Here is a 21,013-nt window from a genome sequence, read left to right as displayed (position 1 = left end):
TTTTATTCCTTTTATTCCTTTTTTAAATCCATATCACCTATTTCACCATCCCACACTCACCTCTCCTCTAGTAATCATCAGTTTGTTCTCTATGGTTAGGAGTCTCTTTCTTGGCTTATCACTCTATTTTTTCCCTTTCTGCATTTGTTTTTTTCTTAAATTTCACATATGAGTGAAATCATAAGCTATTTGTCACTCTCTGACTGATTTATTTTACCTAGGGTTATAATTATACTCTGTAGCTCCATCCATGTTGCTGCAGATGGCAAGATTTCATTCCTTTTTTATGGCTGAGTAATATTCCATAGTGTGTGTGTGTGTGTGTGTGTGTGTGTGTGTTTATATATATTACGTCTTCTTTATCCATTCATCTATCAATGGACACTTGAGCTGTTTCCATAATTTGGCTATTATAAATAATGCTCAATAGACATAGGGGTGCATATATCCTTCCAGATTAGGGGTTTTGTATTCTTTGGGTAAATACCCAGTAGTGCCATTACTGGGTCATAGGGTAGTCCTATTTTTAACTTTTTGAGGAAGCTCCACACTGTTTTCCACAATGGTTGCACCAGTTCAAATTCCCACCAACAGTGCAAAGTGTTCCTTTTTCTCCACATCCCCATCAACACTTGTTGCTTCTTGTATTGTTGATTTTAGCCATTCTGACAAGTGTGAGGTGATCTCTCACTGTTGTTTTGATTTGTATTTCCCTGATGATGAGTGATGTTGAACGTCTTTTCATGTCTGTATGTCTTCTTTGGAAAAATGTCTGTTCACGTCTTCTGCCCATTTTTTAATTGGATTATTTATTTTGTGTGTGTGTTGAGTTGTGTAAGTTCTTTATATTTTTTGGATACTAACCCTTTATCAGATACATCATTTGCAAATATCTTCTCCCATTCAGTAGGTTTTCCTTTAGTTTTTGTTGATTGTTTCCTTCACTGTGCAGAAGGAATTTTAATGTTGTCCCAACAGTTTATTTTTGCTTTTGTTTCCCTTGCTCCAGAAAACATATCTAAAAAAGATATAGCTACAGCCAGTGTCAGAGAAATTACTACCTGTGCCCTCTTCTAGGACTTTTATGGTTTCAGGTCTCACATTTAGGTCTTTAATCCATTTTAAGTTTATTTTTGTGTATAGTATAAGAAAGTGGTTGAGTTTCATTCTTTTGCATGTAGCTGTCCAGATTTCCCAACACCATTTGTTGAAGAGAAGTATTTTATTCCTTTTGATGCTACTTTAAACAGAATTGTTTTCTTAATTTCAATTTTGGATTGCTCTTTGTTAATGTAGAAAAATACAATTGACTTTTGTATATTGATCTTATATCTTGCAAACTTGCTGAACTTTTTTATTAGTTCTAATTGTGTGTGTGTGTGTGTACATTGTGTTCTTGGCAGATTGCCTTCCTTAGGATTTTCTAAATACACTTTTATATCATCTGTAAAAAGAGAGATGTTTTACTTTTTACTTTCCAATCTGCTTGCACATTATTTATTCTTATTGTCTGATTGCCCTGGTTAGAGCCTTCAGTACAATGTTGAGTTGGAAGGATGAGAGCAAACATTCATGTCCTGTGCCTGATCTTAGGGGGAAAGCTTTTAGTCTTTTACCAATAAGAATGCTGTTTGTTAGCTGTGGGTTTTTTTGTTTTGTTTTGTTTTGTAGATGCCCTTTATGAGGTTGAAGAAGTTTCCTTCTATTCCTAGTGCATTGAGTTTTTTGTTTTTTTTTTAATCATGAAAGGGTATTGAATTCTGTCAAATGTTTTTTCTGAGTCTTATGTAGATAATCATGTGGTTTCTGTCCTTTATTTTTTAATATGGTATATTATATTGATTGATTTTTGCATCTTGAACAAACCTTAAATTTTGGGGATAAATCCCACTTGGTGACAATGTATAATCCTTTTTACATGTTGCTGGATTCAGTTGGCTAGCATTTTCTTGAAGATTTTTATCTATCTTCATAAGATATATTGGTCTGGAGTTTTCTTGTGATAACTTTGGTTTAGGTAACAGGGTAATACTGACCAGATAGAATTAGTTGGGAAGTGTTCCCTTCTCTTCTGTATATTGGAAGAGTTTGTGAAAATTCTTCAGTATTAATTCTTCTGTAAATGTTTGGTAGAATTTACCAGTGAGGCCATCTGGGCCTGGGCTTTTCTGTGTGCTAAGTTTTAAAATTACCAATTCAATCTCTTTACTTCTTATAGGTCTATTCTGATTTTTTAGTTCTTCTTAACTCAGATTTAGAAGTTTGTACCTTTCCAGAAATTTATCTATTTCATCTATGGTATCTAATCTATTGATATTCATAGTATTTCCTTATAATTCTTCTCATTTCTGGAAGGTTGGAAAAAATGTTTTCTCTTTCATTCTTAATTCTAGTAATTTGGGTCTCTCCCCACCCTTTCTCCCTTTCTCTCTCTCTCTCCCTAAAGGTTTTTCAATTTTGTTGATCTTTTCAAAGAAACAACTTCTGGTTTTGTTGACTCTCTCTATTGTTTTCTATTCTGTCTTTTATTTATTTCTATTATAATCTATTATTTACTTCTATATGTTTGCTTTGATTTTAGTTTGCCTTCTTTTTTCTAGTTTCTTAGGTGGAAAGTTAGGTTATTGATTTGAGATCTTTTATAGTATACATATTTAGGCAATATAAAACTAGAAATTTTCCTTTGTGCATTGCTTTTGCAGCATTCCATAGGTTTTGGGATATTAAGGTTTTATTTTCAGTCATCTCAAAGCAATTTTCTTGTGATTTCTTCTCCGTGTTAATTTTCACATATTTGTGGATTTCCCAAACTTCTTTCTGTTACTGATTTTTAATTTAATTCCATGGTGGTGGTAGAAAATATTTTGTATGATTTTGATCCTTTTAAATCTACTGAGACTTATTTTGTGGTATAACACATAGTCTTTCCTAGAGAATGTTCCATGTGCACTTGAGAATAATGTGTTTTATTGTTGATGAGTGGAGTGTTCTATAGATGTCTAGTAGGTCTTGTTGGGTTATTCTGCTGTTTAAGTCTTTTATTTTTCTTTTATTATTCACTTTTATTGTTTATTATTTTATCCATTACTGAAAATGGGCTACTAAAGTCTCCCAAATATTATTGTTGAATTGTCTATTTCTCGTTTTAACTAAGCCAGTTTTTACTATTTAAAACTAGACTTCTTTTTCTTTGATTCTGAGCTCAGATCAAGTGTAGAAGCCTTTATAGTTGTAAAGGTCAGTAGTAAAACCTTTTCATCATTGCTCAGAACTCATTAGTCTCACACACACACATCTCCCCTTCTCCTTCCCCCAATCTCATTCATCAAGTCCTCAGTTATACACGGTCACCTTTACACACACACACACACACACACACATCTCCAGACACAAGCCCTTATTATTTTAAATTACGTTTGCTTCTCAGAACTACAGAGATCATGCATCAGGTAGACTGCAAGGTCTTCTGACGCTCAGATTTGGCTAATTTCATCACTGATCCACTTCAGTAAGAGCAGATCTCAGAGAAAAAACTTGACATTTTAAATTGTATAATGTACAACTCTGGAAATACTTAGATGTTTTGGACGTGTTGTTAGGTGCCTAATATGTTTATAGTTGTTATGTTTTCTTGATGGAGTGATCCTTTTATCATTATAACATAACCTCTTTGTCTCTGATAATATTTTGTTGTAAGATCTATTTTGTCTGAATTAGTATAGCCACTCTAGTTCCCTTTCAATTACTTATTGCAGGTCTATCTATTTTCATCCTTTTCCCTTCAAACTGTGTCTTTGACCATATAAATGTATCTCTTGTCAACAGCGTATATGTGGATCATGTTTTTTAATCCATTCTTCCAATATCTGCTTTTTTATTGGGTTATTTAATCCATTTGTACTTAATGTAATTAGTGAAGTCAGATTTATATCTTCCAATTTTTTATTTGTTTTCTATATGCTTTATGCTTCTTTTCCCCCTGTATTCATCCATTACTGCCTTTAAATAGACATTTTTTGCCACTTTAGTTCCCTTGTTTCTTTTACTATATATTTTTCCATTACTTTCTTAGAGTTTCTTTTTTTTTAAGATTTTATTTATTTGCGAGAGAGAATGAGAGACAGAGAGCATGAGAGGGAGGAGGGTCAGAGGGAGAAGCAGACTCCCTGCCGAGCAGGGAGCCCGATGCGGGACTCGATCCCGGGACTCCAGGATCATGACCTGAGCCGAAGGCAGTCGCCCAACCAACTGAGCCACCCAGGCGCCCCTTCTTAGAGTTTCTTGAAGATCACAAATAATGTCTTAATTTATAACCATCAAGATTGAAATAATACTAACTTAATTTCAATATTATACAAAATCTTTGCGCCTATATAGCTCTATTCCTTCCCTCCTACTTTGTGTTAGTATTGTAAAAAAAAAATTACATCTTTATACGTTATAAGCACATATTCCTTGGAATCTAGAAAGCCACATTCATGTGCAGGACTGTATGCATGCCTGGAAAAGAGCTCAGAAAGCCCTAATCTTTCACTCTTGCCGATCAAGAGGATCTGCATAAGCAGGGAGTAAAGGCTAAGTAGAGTTATAAACTTTCAGCTGGAGTACTGAAAAGAATACCCCAGTATGCAAACAGAGCCCTCAGAAGAGGATGATTCCAAGGAATGTGTCAGAGCTTTTCAAAGCCTTATATGGGCTTCTGTTCCCCAGCTGTTCCTTTTAATTTTTTTGTTCACCCTCTTGTTTGTTATTGCCACTTCAGGCAGCTGTAATGTTAAATAATTACCTCCATTTGGGGAAAAGTCTGTGGTGAGTGAGCTCAGAGTCAGATCAAATAAAGATAACCCTTGCAAATGGGGTTTCCAGGGAACAGCCAAACAGGTCAACAATGACAATATTTTGTGGTGAGACTTTTGGAGAGCTCTAAATCTATTCTTCCTCTTTCAGTGTTTGCTGGCATGCTGGTTTTCATTGCTATCATGAATGTGAGGGTGTTGATTTTGAAGGGTACCATGAAGCTGGGGGCGGGGAGGGGAATATGGCAAGTGAAATCACCATGAATCTTGCTGTACTTCCCAGGATCAAGTCTTTGTCTTTCTTTGCTTTTCTGATTGTTGTAATCCTTTGGTTAATTTCCAGAGTTCTGAAAAAGTTGATTTTGACAATATTTTCAGTTTTCTAGTTGTTTTTGTGTAGTAATGTATTTTCAGAGGTCCTTACTCTACCATTCTGGAAGTGTCTCATACTGACTACCCACCATTGCCCAGGCCCAGAGAACCCCATTTGACCTTGGCTAATTCTGAGACTTTTCTGTGGTTTCAGGCACATTTTAGAGTAGGCACTGGTGGCTGGTAAATTTGCAACTTTCCTGGCCTCCAAAAGTCCTCATCAAAATGGACCCAAACTGTCAGATTTGACTCCATGATTTACTGAAAGCTGCTCTGGACAGAGAAGGGATGTCCTGTAACATCCACTGTTAAGACACATACCATAGACCAGGTGAAGCAACAATATAGAAATGACAAAAGTAAACCTGATAAACAGGACGTGCATTTCTTTCTAGGAAGTTAACCTGGAGAAACATCTATGCTGAAGCCTACAGGCTCAACATGGCAAATATAGTGATGACCCACATTTTCTGCTAGAGATTGTTTCTGATTAACCTGATAGCCAGTTAGCAAATAGAATTCTCATTTTACATTCTCATATTTTATATATACTGCTGAAAGTTTACTATAAAATTTGCCTCTTCCAACTGATTTCACATACCGAGTAGAGGATATAACCACATTCCATTATTATAAGGTGTTTGTTTATGGTATTGCTAACAAAGACAAGGACTCTTGAAGTCCTCCTCCAAAGTATTCTTATAAATGCTTATTACATTTCTGTATCTTCCCCAAAGGAACCACTTAGGCTGGATCATACTGGCATAGAAGAATAGTCTGACTACTCTCTTTCAGAAGCCCGTTCCAGCACATACACACACACATACACACACTTTCCCCAGAAAGACAATAGGCCTTCTGGTCTAGGGAAACTGGTTTCAGTTCCTAGAACGAGGGACAGAGGAAGGTTTCCCATGGGGGCTAATAGACCCATATTTACCATCTTGTCTTCCTGAAACCCTCTAGCTGGGTGGATGGTCCCACCCCTACTTGTGACACATTATAGTCATAGAGGATAGCAACTGTTATACCTGCCTCCTATTTGATGTCTTGGTTAATCTTTTTAGTGCTGCTAAGGTACAATGGTAGATAATACCAAGATCTACCTCCTTTTTTTTTTTTTTTATTACATTGCTTAAAATCCAGCCTCACTCATCATACTGCCCATTGTTCTCATGCTGGTGAGTGATGAAGTGATGACCAACCAATAGGGGATGGGCAGAGGGTATATTTGAATGCCATCTTTCAGTGCTATACAACTACAGAACTATAATAGGTGTTGGTAAATTTATTTGGAGGTTTTTTTTTTTTTTTTTTCCAGTTGGGAACTAAGGTCTGTGTGTTTCTCAACCAAGAGTGGTCAACCTTCCAATCCATTCTTGGGCTGTGTTTTGGGAGATTGGGCAAAGCTGGAAGGAACAAGTGGCTACACAATAGTGGCAGACACCAAATGTGTCTTAGTTGGATCTCTTTTCTGTTTATGTCTCTTTCTCCAGTGGCAACTGTCACTGGTTCTAAAATTCCTTTGCCCTCATAGTTGTAACCATTTGAGTTTGGGACTATGATAAAAACAAGACAAAAAGTGGACTCATCACACAATCTTAGGGGATTCTCATGACATCTGGTAGCACACGTGGTACTGGAATATGGATGCTGCCAATCTGCTGGAAAAAATGGACATTCTGAGTATTGTAGAAGAAAAATTGCACCCCTTAGCCAACTGCCACACTTCACAATCGTGTCTCATTTTCAGCACCTGCCTTGCTCCATAACAGTCTACACTGGAAGAAGAGGGAGTAGGATAACATTATTTGGAGAGATGGGAGGGATAAACTGGCTTTAGCAGCTTTCACAATAACAAATGTTTGTCACTGAGGTCTTTGTCAGTCATCTTCTGGTTTTGTGCTCTCAGCATCCTGTGACATTGTATGTGACATCTTGGCACTTGTGTCTCTTCTCCGGCAAGTGGAAAGATGAGGGCAAATCCTTCCAAGGCTAAAGGGACTACAGGCTGACACGAGGTGGTTGTGATTAATAGGGAAATGGAGGAAGGTACAGGAGTTGCTAACAGTGCTCCCTCCTGAGCCTTCAAGAACAAAGCTTTGCAAGCTGCTCTCCTAGGACCACACAGATCATATGCTCCCTCCCATCCTGTGGGGACTCTTGGTGAAGTGGCAATGGACTGGAGATGGGAAGGACGGGAGAGTGTGAATAAGGACAGAGGTGGCAGGAAGTGAAGCTGGTCGGGTAGGCACAGGACAGATCACATGAGTGCTTCTAACAGTGCCTGCCACCTACCACATAAAAGATCCCCAACAAATACATTCTGGTTTAAAACCTTGATCCCAAAATACCAAAGCATTGTAAGACAAGCAGGACAGTGTTTTTCTGTAATGGACTGTCAAAAGAAGATGAGTAAGTAAAAAGAGACTGAGGAGTGTGTTCTAAGAACATGAGACAAAAGGAACGACAGCTGTACATGGCAGGAATATTCACCGCCCCAGAGGAGTGGGTTTTCTTAGTTGAACGGACACTTCCCTTTGGCACTCCTCATCTCCCCCTAGACCCACCTGGTATGTTCCCTGTGGCTTTGCAATAATAGACGTCCCATCCCCAAAGGTGGCACAGCAGCTACTGTCCTCGCAGTTGGTGATGATAGTGGCGTAGTGTGAGTTTTCTATCCGCATGCACTTCACCTGCCTGGTGACAGTTTGAGGACTTTCAGCTGCAAGCAAATGCAAGGTAAGCATTTGACAGGACGCACACACTGGGAAACACGCCTGCCTGCTGAGTTTGCTCCTGTCTCCTGGCCACCTGGACTAGAAGTTGAGACCAAGTGCTGAGAACTCACTCCACGGGGCTGGTGTGTGGCCTACTCACTGTCAGTGCAGAGTCATTCTTCCAGAATAATTCTTCCTACTTAATTTAGTGTGCTCTTTTGTTCTCACTACTGTTTTTATTTTGAGAAATTGAAAACACCCCGAAGAGCATAACAAATAATTTAACTATTCATATACTCACCAATCAGAATTTACACTTGTTAATAGTTTGCCATATCTGTTTCAACATTCTTAATATGTATATAAGAGAAAAATTACAGGTGAGTTGAAGTTCACTTTTCTCCTTATCTCTGGGTTTATTCCCTTCTCTTGAAGTCTACTTTTATCTTTTCTATAAATATATGAATCAAAATAATATATCATCTTTTGTGAGCTTTAAATATGCATACATTACATATTACTGTATGTATCCTTCTACACCTACTTTTTTCTACTTGACATCGCTTTGAGACCTTTAGCCATCTTGATATGTAGGTGTGTGGGTATTTGTGTGTGTATGTGTGTACTTCATTCCTTTTAACTACTGTATAGTATTCTTTTGTAAAAATATACTGCATTTGGGGCGCCTGGGTGGTTCAGTTGGTTAAGCGACTGCCTTCGGCTCAGGTCATGATCCTGGAGTCCCGGGATCGAGTCCCGCATCGGGCTCCCTGCTCGGCAGGGAGTCCGCTTCTCCCTCTGACCCTCCCTCGTCTCATGCTCTCTCTTTCTATCTCATTCTCTCTCTCAAATAAATAAATAAAATCTTTAAAAAAAAAAGACTCCTGATATAATAAAGTGCATTTCAGGACCATTTAAAAAAAAAATACTGCATTTTATGTTTCTATTCTGCTGTTGATGGACATCTATTTCCCAGCATTTTGATATCATACTTGGTGTTGCAAGTAGCACCCTGAACCTATTTCCTTGTACAAATGGGTAAGAGTGTTGTTAAGAGTGTCTTTCTACATATACCCAGAAGTGGAGTCAGTGCATCATAGGATATGCACATTTTAAACTTATATTTTTAAATTGCCCTCTCCAGTGGCTCTTTTAATTCTCCCTCTAACCAGTGGGATATGAAGGTTGGTCTTTTCCCACTTGCTTGCCGGTTTTGTTGCACTTAATTTGGCAAGGAAGCATTTAATGCATTAAACAAATAAAATCTGGAATTAAAGAAAAGGGAATCAGGGAATAATTTGCCTTTAAAAATCTTGTTTAAATTTAGGTTAGGAAAGGCGTTATGCTTTTAGAGTCTCTGCCCAGGTGTCTGTTAACTAGCATCTGCAGCTTGTTCTTCTCTCACACCGTCTCTCTGATAATGAGAGGCATGTTCCAAATTGAAGGAGGACCTTACTGAGGTCACCTATATGCAAATCAGGTTCCATAAGTATCAACAGAAACAGGTCTGAGAGCTAATGTCCCAGGCAATGAAGTCATGATCATTAACTTTTAGTTGCCACCAATCCACACTATATTTTAGCAGTGAAAATGGAAAAAGGTACTATTACTACCCATCTATATAGTAATAGATAGCCAACTAGATAGCCAACTGGAGCTTTTATCACTCCCACATCTGTTGAGGATAAAAAAAAGTAACAAAAGGGCCACAGAGGCCCTGCTCTAGACTGCACGTGTATTCTTTGGTTAAGAGAGTTCTTCAAAAAATTATTTTTCTTATGTGTGGGTTAAAAAAAAGCAGTGACATTTCTACTCATCTTATTCTAAAGACACAAATATTGTCACATGCTTGAAAAATAAACTTACTTATTTTGTGATCATCTGGAGGAGTAATATGATCTTCATAAACTTGATAAAAGGTTGTGATTCTGGTACCATCAGCATGATCCACTATCCGAGTACCATCTTTTCTTTCCACAATGACCACTCTGTCTTCTCGAGTTGTCATGACCTGAACATACAAAGGCAGAGCACGATCATTTGGTCAGGTGGTTCATCCCAAGTGCGTTTATTTTTATACCTCATTGAATACCATCAAAATCCTGGTTATCCGTTTATAAGCTAAAGTTTGATCTCCTCTACTTGGTCAAAGCTTTGCAACAATCCAGGAAGGCAGACAGTGCTATCCCCATTTTGTAGATGAGGGAATGTAGGTTTAGAGAAGTTAAGAAATTTGCTCAAGTTCACTCAGCAAGCACTGGGGCTGGTGTTCGACTAAGGCTGTTTGACTTGGAAATTGATGCTACTCCCGGCATTGTGTATTTGTGAGAAACTTCACATCAGGACTGGCCTGGCCCCGGTCTGTCTGGGAAAATGATCCCAGGTCCTGCCTCCTTGAAAATTACAGGTGTAAGGTGAGCATGGTCGGTGGAGGCTGCATTGCCTGCCATGCCACCTCAGTCTAATGTCATCAGAACAGAACATGAAAATTGGTGGGGAACAGAGGCTGTGGCTTCTCTGTGTTTCAAGCCGATCCACACGCTCACAGGCTCTTGTCTGTGGCTGCTGGTCGTGCCCCATGTGGGCTGGAGGGGTAAAAGAAGCTGTGCCTGTGGCTTGTTGCTGGGCCACCCAGTTGGACGAGGGCGCCCCACTGATCACGCTGCATTTGCTGCCTTGTGTCCTTCCCTAAAGCGGAGCAAATGCAGGTGCAGATTAAAGCCTGGATGTTTGTTAGTTTGATTGTCAATTTTAACCTGTAATGTCTTCTATTCCGGTGGAGAGGGTTACTGTGGAAGATGGATGGAAGGTCTGAGAAGGAAATATAGCTGTTATCATCCAAGGCAGGAAGCCAAAGGGTGGTAACCTGGTCAGCCCCGTATGTCCCAGGTCTGTTCCAATGTGGAGTGCCGGCCATGTGCTGTGAACTGTGACAGGTGCTGAGGGTACGATATGGGATGAGACTAAAGTTTAAGTCCCTATCCTCCAGGAGTTACAGACCATAAGAAAGACACAGATCATATGCTCCCTCCCATCCTGGAAGAAAGACGGTCATTAAGGAAGACCCCAAAGGAGCCCTTGGAGGGATCACCTGGTCAGTGTCTATAGTGAGACTTCTGATGTGGTTTGGCTTCCCCTCAGAGGAAGCAAGGCCAGAGCTTGGTTTGGGTGTGTTGGTGCAGGGGAGCAGCACGGGGGACTCAAAGGACCCCAGGAAGCAGTGAGGAGAAGGGTGGGAGATGAGGCCAGAAGGTGAAGGATCAAATGAGAGAGAGCTTTAAACTGTGATTAAGGACTTCAGCCTTTCTCCCAAGCAGAGCCAAAGCAGGACTAAAGAGTAGCAGTCACAGAAAAAAAATTCACTTAGTTCTGACAAGTGCTTCACTCTGAAAGAACGATCAGGCCCTTACATACAGTAGCTCAATGGTTGACCAGTGAAGCTCTACACCCCCAGTTGTGTGTGTGTGTGTGTGTGTGTGCAGATGTGGCAGATACGGAGATGCACGGCCTGTATCTCTCTTCAAGAGAGGACTTGCTCCCCAACTGTGGGGGGGGGGGGGGGGGCTATCAGCAAACAGCTTCCGGCTCTCAGCTCTTTCTGTGTCTGCCCCAGGTGCAGAGAGATGCTCTGCCTGACTCACAGCTTTCCAGAGTAACTGTGTCCAGTGACTGAGTGAGGCAGGGACGTACCAGTCTGCTTCCTGCTACCAGACTCGGGACTCTGAGGCAGAGCATACTGGCTCCTGAGCCCCAGCCAGTTGGCTGAGGCTTTGTCTGGTCTGTGCCTCAGTTCAGCTTCTCCCTCTGCCCATTTATGCTTCCTTCCCTCCTTCCTTGCACGGATGGTGTCCAAGTGGCAAGAACAGTATTGCAAATTATGTAATACGTATTTCAATCATTGAGTATTTTCTAACTTGTACTGTCCTAAGTGTAAGGGACACAGTATTTCACTGAAGAGTCCAAATGGATGTGACAGCAGGTTTGTTAGCTGTGTTTTGATTCAAATATCTGTGGCTATTGGAAGCAGGTGATAATTGCCTTCTTATCTCTTTATAGTAGGCAGAAATCACTATATATGAGAGAAATGCATGCTGTCATTATTTTAGGTTCTTATCATTGGAACTCTCAGCCAATGTGTTAAATGAGAAATACTGCTGAAGAACATAGTGGTTGAAGTCAGAATGGCTAAAATTAACAAGTCAGGGAATGACAGATGTTGGCAAGGATGTGGAGAAAGGGGAACCCTCCTACACTGTTGGTGGGAATGCAAGGTGGTGCAGCCAATCTGGAAAACAGTATGGAGGTTCCTCAAAAAGTTGAAAATAGAGCTACCATATGATCCAGCAATTGCACTACTGGGTATTTACCCCAAAGATACAAAAGTAGGGATCCGAAAGGGTACGTGCACCCCGATGTTTATAGCAGCAATGTCCACAATAGCCAAACTGTGGAAAGAGCCAAGATGTCCATCGACAGATGAATGGATAAAGAAGATGTGGTATATATATATACAATGGAATATTATGCAGCCATCAAAAAATGAAATCTTGCCATTTGCAACACTGTGGATGGAACTAGAAGGTATTATGCTAAGTGAAATAAGTCAATCAGAGAAAGACAAGTATCATATGATCTCACTGATATGAAGAATTTGAGAAACAAGACAGAGTATCATAAAGGAAGAGAGGAAAAATTAAACAAGATGAAACCAGAGAGGGAGACAAATCATAAGACTCTGAATCTCAGGAAACAAACTGAGGGTTGCTGGAGGGGAGGGGGTGGGAGGGATGGGGTGGCTGTGTGATGGACTTTGGGGAGGGTATGTGCTATGGTGAGCACTGTGAATTGTGTAAGACTGATGAATCACAGACCTGTACCCCTGAAACAAGTAATACATTATATGTTAATAAAAAAATTAAAAAAAAGAGAATATAGTGGTTGAGAGCATGAGCTCTGGAGTAAAGCTGCCTGAGTTCAAATCCTAACTTCACAGATGGCTGGGCAACTTAGGCAAGTGGCTTAACTTCTCTGTGCTCTAGTTTCCTCATCTGCAAAATGAAGGCAACACTAGTATCTTCTTCAGGGATGTAATGTGGATTAAGCGAGAAAATGTTGGCAAAGTGATTAACATTCAGTCAGTCATCAAGTCAGCAAGGGTTAATACTAGCTCTTTAGCCAGTAGAGATATTTACTATTATTTAGAATTATTCGAACATTTCAAAGCACCACGTAACACTGACACTTTCTGGTCACCATATGGTGGGAAAATTATTATTCTCAGTGGTGAGAAGAATACAGTAGCAAGAATATTTACTGAACACCTGATAGTGTTGGATCTGGCATCAATCTTATCAATTGTCTCAGGTATGACTATTATCTCCATTTTGTAAATAAGAAAAACTGGATTAGAAGCTTGTCCAAAGTCACACAACCAGTAGGAGCGTGGCTGGGGTTCAAACCAGGTCTGTGTCACTACGAGGGCAGTGCCCACACCTCTAATTTAGTGATACTTCATGTCAGGTGTCATGAAAAAACATCGATTTTCAATTTTGTTTTGTACAACCGTGTGATATCTTGGCCCTTATTTCCCTGGTGGCTAAGCACACGGGATCTGGAATGCAACCTTGGGGTTCACATTCTGACTCTACTACTTGCTGTGTGCTTTTGGGAAAATTACTTAACCTTTCTGTTTTTGCCTCATCTGTAAAATGGAAACAACACAAGTCTGTTGTGAGAATAAAAGGAGAAGAGGGCTTAGCAAACAGCAAGTGATCAGTCAATATTATTATTACTGTTGTTTTTATTTATCTCTTAGGTGTCTGATGTTCAACGAATGCTTGAATCCAGGCTCTTGGACATTGGTTCATGCTTCCATAATGGTGATAGGTAATAATTAGGGAAATAGAGAGTTACTAAGAAATATTCATCGCATTTGCATATTATGCTAAATAATCTACATCAGGGGCTGAATGAAAGGGAGTTATTTGAAGTGACCAGAAAAACTTCCTGAGATAATACGTACTTTGAGTCTCACAAAAAATACAACTAGCAGACAAGGTAAGAGATTACAAAATTATTTCAGAAGTAGACTGAAGAAGAAAGGAAAACACGTTTGTTTAGGTAATGTAATTCATCATTGCTTTTGACCAGCAGCACATTGTTATAAACAAGGGTAGGAAGTCTCAAGCCCAGATATAAGGCAACTACCCATCATGTCATGGGTACTGCAAAGCTCCACATGAGATGTCAGAGGACTAGCTGAGGAATGGAAAGAGCTCAGTTTTCAGTCACCAACAACTGTTTCTAATTGGGATCCAGCACTTCCTGGATGTGTACTCTTGACTGCATTACTTAACTTGCTGAGGCCCAATTTCCTCACCAGAGTAGTATAATATTCATTGGTGTGGAGACTGAATGAGATAATGTACACAAAACCCCAACCCCCACAGGGTGCCTGGGTGGCTCAGTTTTAGGTGTCTGTCCTCAGCTCAGGTCATATACCAGGGTCCTGGGGTTGGGCTCCCTGCTCGGTGGGAGGACCGCTTCTCCCTCTCCCCCTGCTTGTGTTCCTGCTCTTGCTATCTCTCTCTCTGTCAAATAAATAAGTAAAATCTTAAAAAAAAAAAACCCCTAACAGAAGGCCTGCCACATAGAAGGTACTATTGTTCATCCCAGGAGTTTTGATTTCACATAATAAGCCAAACCATTCTTTTCTTTTCTTTCTTTTTTTTTTTTTTGAAGATTTTATTTATTTATTTATTTATTTAATTTATTTATTTATTTATTTATTTAAGAAAGAGGGCACATGAGTAATGGGAGGGGCAGAGGGAGAGAGAGAATCTCAAGTAGACTCTGCATAAGTGCAGAGCTGGACATGGGGCTCAATCTCACGACCCTGAGATTGTGACTTGAGCCAAAACCAAGAGTTAGACGTTTAACTGACGGCACCATTGAGGTGCCCCCAAACCATTATTTTCTATACCACTCATTTGTCACTTATTCTTAGGCTACAAATCTTTTGTCCAGTTGCTCTGTAATGTTGCCAAATTCTTGAATTATTTAATGTAAACATCTCCTTAAATATACTATACATTCTTTGAAGTCATGGATCATGAATAAATTTCTACCACTCATTTCAGTTGCACACAAAGAAATAGGAACAAAGTGTAGCCCCTCAGCTTCTAGAAGATAAGACATACACACAAATATATCCAAGATAAAGAAATATATGACACAATCTTATATGTATTAAATGTGATATAGATATTGATGATCTGTTTCTCATTTCAAAAATTAGTATTTCATGGTACATTTTTCTAGTCAAATAAACCACACAAAGGTTTTGTGTTTGCAAAGATGGATCCATCTGTTCATCCATCAACCCACTATTTACCAAGTAGTTACAAAAAATTAATTATTTGTCAGGTGCTCTTCTAATGTGTTGTTTCAGAACTCTAATGATTTATAAAAATTTTGCAATATACAATAGTTTGCCATACCGTTCCGTTGACAGGATCTGTGGCCTTAAAGGATAATAATGGGGTCATGTCTGTTATTCTTTCTAATCCTTTGGTGCCAATCCGATTTCCTTCAGGTGTGGTTGTAAACCAGGTGCCTACATGAACCTCCACAGGAGTTACTCTTTGAACTGTCTCTGGGTGAGGTTCATGGCTTTCATTCTTATGTGCAATTGATGACTGATTTTTGTGACTTTTTCCTGCAGAAGTTCAAGTAAAATCAAACACAGTATAATTATAATATCAATTATATAGATTATTCATTAAGTTTTAACACACTGTAAGCTACATCAGACACTGTGGCATAGAAATTCTAAGTTGTATTCATCAATTATATTATTTCTCAAGTGGGAAAAATACCTATTCTGGTCAATTTCTGTATAATTTTGGGTATTGCCTATAGCTCCCTGGATTCCAGATTTGGGGTTTTGTACCCTAGTTTTTAAAGCTTACCTTTGCTCCGTACCTCAGATTCCTTCTTTTGACTTACTGAACTCTAGCATTTTCCCAGATTTTTAACTCTTCATTCCCCTGATTTTGTCATTTTGTTAGTCTTAGATAGGAGACAGCTTTCTTTAGCTCTGGATCTGGAGAACTTTACCAACCAGGCATATACCTTTGGCCTCTCACTAGGGGAGAGGATTTGTACAATTCAACTACTACGTGGATAATCATTTGACGCATCCCTCCTCCCAATCCCCCCCAACACCACCTATTTGGAAAGGAATACGGAACTGAAAAAACCTTATCGAACTCTGTGAATAATACCTCAATCCCTGTATCATGGATAGATTTGCTCCATTTGTATAAATAATGATGAGTGATCTGTAGATGAGATTGGCCAGTGTTATCAAACCTCAATGATGATGTAAACTCAGACCCAGAAGCAAATTACAAACAAAGGTAGTGAAGGATTATTAGCTCTAGGAAGATTCCTCAGATTCAGAGTATGAAATGTGCACCAGAGCATGGATCTTGGCCTAAGATGCAGATTTAACTAATGGGACGAGTCCAATAAGACATATGCAGGAAGCTAAGCTTTAACTTTGCCCAAATTTAATTTGGACTTATTTCTATTTCCAGAGCATTAAAAGAGAACTGATAGACCTAACGAAATTATTTAGAATGACTCTCAGAGAGTCAAAGTAATAGAAATAATAAAAGAGAGGTAAAAGTCTCTTATATATGCAAAAAATGGAACAGAAACAACATTTAAAGAGGTAATTATTGAGAATTTTCCAGACTAAATGAAAGATACTAATCCATAGATTCAATAATCCCAATTTATTCTCACTTGGATAAATAAAAAGAAATCCACACCTAGCTAAATTGTATTGAAATTATAATAAGAAAAATAAAATATTTTCAAGGCAGTTAGATTATCTTCACGGCAACAACAATTAGACTGAGAGCCAACTTTTCGACAGCAACAGTGGAAGCAAGAAGAATCTAAGGAATTTTTGTCAATATGCTGGAGAGGAAACACCTATTAATCCAGAATTCTGTACCCAGTGAAATTATCATCCAAGGGTGGGGACAACATAAAGACATTTTCAGAAAATACCTGTTATACAATAAATGGATTAGAAGCTCTGGTTAAAAGACAAAAATTATCAAATTAAAATTTTAAAATATTCACCTATAAGTTGCTTACAAGAGATATATTTAAACATAAACCACTGAAAGTAAAATAAAGTATGAAAAAGTTATAATGCAAAGGGATTAAACAATAGCTGGTGTGGCTATAATAATATAAGCAAATAGACATAAGGGCAAAAAAAAAAAAAAAATCCTAGAACAAAAAGCCACTGCTTACTGATAAGAAGTTAAATTTACCATGAAGATATCTAAATTTGTAAGTTAATAAAATCACATCCTCAAAGTATATAAAGAAAAACCTTACAGAACTATTAAAAAGATATAATAATTTCAGAAATAAAGATTAAATTAAAAGGAGTATAGCACCTGGATAGACTATTTTACCCTTATTTAAACATACTTCTGCTACATCAAAAACTAATGATGTACTATATGGTGACTAACATAACATAATAAAAAAATAAAAAATAAATAAAATACTATTTTCACTCTCAAAAAAATAAAAAACATAAGTAAATATTAGTATTATTATTACTAAAAAAATTAACATACTTCTGTTGAATAAACTGATATAGTAGATTAAAAATATCCATGAAGTTATACAATAGGGATTGGCAAATTTTGACATGTAGAGCAAATACGGCTTGCTGTCTGTTGTTGTAGTCTGTGAAGTAATGCTTCTTTTGACATTTCTATATAGTTAAAAAAATCAAAACAATACTATTTTGTGATACATGAAAATTATATGAAATTCAAATTTTAGCGTCCATAAATAGGTTTTATTTAAATCCAATACACCATTTCATTTAATTATGTATGGTCTATGGCTATTTTCATGCTACAACGGCAGAGGTGAGTAGTTGTGACAGGGACAATATGGCTCATAAAGTCTAAATAAACACTGGGTGTTATACACAACTAATGAATCATTGAACACTGCATCAAAAACTAATGATGTACTATATGTTGGCTAACTGAACATAATAAAAAAAATATTTACTATATTGCCCTTTGCAGAGAAGTTTGCTGAACTTGAAAATAGATTGGATAACACACCTAACAGTTTTGATCTAACAGTTATAAAGAGAACACTATACTCAATAACTGCAGGATACATGCCCTTTTCAATCATACACAGACTTTTTTAAACACTTGCCCATATTTGAGGCTATATATCATGTTTCAATGAATTTCAAAAAATTGGTTAAAAATTGATTATTTAAAAATCCTAGAAACACTTCACAGTTTTGGAAATTTAGAAACATGTTTAAGTAACTTGTGGGTCAAAAAGGAAGTCATTATGGAAATTAGAAAATATTTAGAGCTAAAAAAATAATGAAAATACTAAATAGTATTTCTTGTGAGATGGGAGAAGCACTTCTGGAATGGCAAGAAAGGACCTTCAAAAAGCCATTCTTCCAACAAAACAATGAGAACACTGGAAAAAAAAAATCAAAATCAATTCTATGGGGCGCCTGGGTGGCTCAGTCGTCAAGCGTCTGCCTTTGGCTCAGATCATGATCCCAGGGTCCTGGAATCGAGCCCCGCATCGTGCTCCGTGCTCAGTGGGAAGCCTGCTTCTCCGGCTCCCACTCCCCCTGCTTGTGTTTTCTCTCTTGCTGTGTCTCTCTGTCAAATAAATAAATAAATAAATAAATAAAATCTTTTAAAAAAACCCAACTCTTTCAGAACTCTGGAAATAAACCAAAGAATTGCAACAATCAGCTGAATCTCAGGAAGAACCACTGCTTTGTGGTGTTACAACTTGCCCGATTCTCATCCTCCATCTTCCCCATCTCCAACTGCGCAGGAGCCTTGAAAAACAGTAGCCTTGGAATCACAGTAGCTGTGAAAGCCAACAGTGTGGCAGCTGCTGGAGGGGGCCAATAGGCCTGGAATTCTCCCTAAAAGCCCCATTCCTAGAGACTCATCATTGTTTGCTCTGAAAATTCCCCGAAAATCCTCACTCTGACCTGAATCAGAATTCACTCACTGTAAACAGCCTTATGCTGGGGCCCTTGTTGAAACAATCGGTGGCCATTAATCATCATGTGGCTGTCTCAGGCAGCAATAATAGTTGGGGCAAACAAGAGGCTGACCTAAAAACTTGAAAAGCTGGAGAATGAGATGACTGTAGGGACTTTGAAAAATTCTGCCATTTTCCTGTGGCCAGATGAATGTGTAGGATTGTACTCATGTCCAGGAAAGACCTGAGAAACACCAAATCTCTCACCTCTGGCTGACCTTGAGGCTAAGGCTAGGGTTTAAACTGTGAGAGTGATGAAGGAATGCCCCAATAAGCTCCCTTGGCAAAGGCTGGGAGACTTTTTGGCTTGAGGCATGTAAGTAAATCCCCACCTAATCACTAGCTGATCACTAAGCTAATACAGCAGAGACTTTAGTAGCCACACAGGACAAAGGAGAAAGACTTGCAAGAATAAGTTCAGGAAAGTCACTAAACAAACAGCAATGACAGCAACAACAACAACAAACACCGGGGGCTGGGATCTTATTTCCAAAGTTGCTGCAAAGCAAAAAATATTGGAGTAAGAAAGTTCAGCAAGGTTTCACGATACAAGGCCAAAATACAAAAATTCAATTGTATTGGTGTACACCATCAATGAACAACCCCAAAATAAAATAATTCCATTTATGATAGGATCAAGAAGAATAAAACACTTAGGAAAACTTAACAAAACAATTGTTAATAATCGTATACTGAAAACTATAAAAAAGTGCTGAATGAAATTAAAGAAGACCTAAATAAATAAAAAGATATCCCTAGTTCATGAATTAGAGACAATATTGTTAAGATGTCAATGCTCTCAAAATTTATCTACATGTTCAGTGGAATCTCTATAAAAATCCCAGCTGCCTCTTTTGCAGAAATTAACAATCTGATCCTAAAATTCATACAGAAATGCTACAGAACCAGAATAGTCAAAATTACATTAAAAAAGTAAAACAAACGTGAGTGACTCAAACTTATAAAGCTATAGCAGTCAGGACAATGAGATGTTGGCAAAAGGATAAACATATAGATCAGTGGAGCAGAAATAAGAATCCAAAAATAAACCTTAACATTTATGGTTAATTGATTTTTGACTGAGGTGCCAACCAATTCAATGCGAGAAATAATTGTCTTTTTAATAAACTTGAAAGAATGAATTTGGACCCCTATCTCATATCATATAAAAAAAATCATATAAAAATGGATGTACAAGCCCCTAATGCAAGAGCTAAAAATTTAAAACTCTTAGGAGAAAATACAGGAATAAGTCTTTGTGACTTTGGATTATGCAATGATTTCTTAGATACAGTACCAAAAGTACAAGCAACCAGAGGGAAAAAAAACCAGATAAATTGGACTTCAGCAAAATGGACACCATGAAAAGACACCAATAAGAATATGGAAAGATAGCCCAAAGACTGGGAGAAAATATTCACAAATCATGTATCTGATTTGTATCTGATCAGGAACTTGTATCCAAAATACACAAAGTATACTTACAACTCAAAAGTAAGAAGACAAATAATCCATTACAAAATTGGGGCAAGGATTTGAATAGACATTTCTCCAAAGAAGATAGACAAATGTTCACTAAACACATGAAAAGGTATTCAACATCACTAACCATTAAGAAGATGCAAATCAAAATCAAAATAGGATACCACTATTATGCCCACTAGAATGGCTCCAGACAGAAAATAACAGTGTCAGCAAGAATGTGAAGAAATAGGAACCCCCTCATCCATGCTGGTGAGAATAGAAAATAATGCAGCTTCTTTGGAAAACAGTTTGTCGGGTGCTCAAAATTAGAAACAGAGGCACTATTCTAGCAATTCCACTCCTGGGTATCTACTCAAGAGAAATGAAAACATACGTCCACACCAAAACTTGTACAGAAATATTCATATCAACTTTATTTGCAATTTCCCAAAAGTGGAACAACCCGTATGTCCATCAAATTGATTCGTGGATAAACAAAATGTGGTGTATCCATACAAC

The 21,013-nt window shown here is 38.1% G+C and overlaps 1 protein-coding gene and 2 non-coding genes across 6 annotated transcripts in view; all 3 read right to left on the bottom strand.

The window, feature by feature from the left end:
• Window positions 1-21,013, bottom strand: part of SPAG17 (sperm associated antigen 17) — a 235,062-nt gene that overhangs the window by 56,247 nt on the left and 157,802 nt on the right. For all 4 annotated transcript variants that reach the window (XM_034990189.1, XM_034990187.1, XM_034990186.1 and 1 more), the window contains 3 exons: window positions 15,388-15,605; window positions 9,755-9,899; window positions 7,739-7,893 (listed from right to left, as the gene is read on the bottom strand). In XM_034990189.1, the coding sequence (XP_034846080.1) occupies window positions 7,739-7,893; window positions 9,755-9,899; window positions 15,388-15,605 (518 nt within the window). The remainder of the gene's footprint in view (window positions 1-7,738; window positions 7,894-9,754; window positions 9,900-15,387; window positions 15,606-21,013) is intronic.
• On the bottom strand, window positions 3,198-3,267 carry LOC118000539. Its single transcript, XR_004676492.1, has one exon. It is a non-coding gene; the product is annotated as a small nucleolar RNA U2-30 (small nucleolar RNA).
• Window positions 3,422-3,501, bottom strand: LOC118000535. The gene has a single exon (XR_004676488.1). It is a non-coding gene; the product is annotated as a small nucleolar RNA U2-19 (small nucleolar RNA).

Source organism: Mirounga leonina, unplaced genomic scaffold (genome assembly GCF_011800145.1).
Source record: "Mirounga leonina isolate KUSES-001 unplaced genomic scaffold, KU_Mleo_1.0 Mir_507, whole genome shotgun sequence".
NCBI lineage: Eukaryota > Metazoa > Chordata > Mammalia > Carnivora > Phocidae > Mirounga > Mirounga leonina.
The sequence above is the reverse complement of the archived record's forward strand: the minus strand, read 5'-3'. Positions and strand labels throughout refer to the sequence as shown.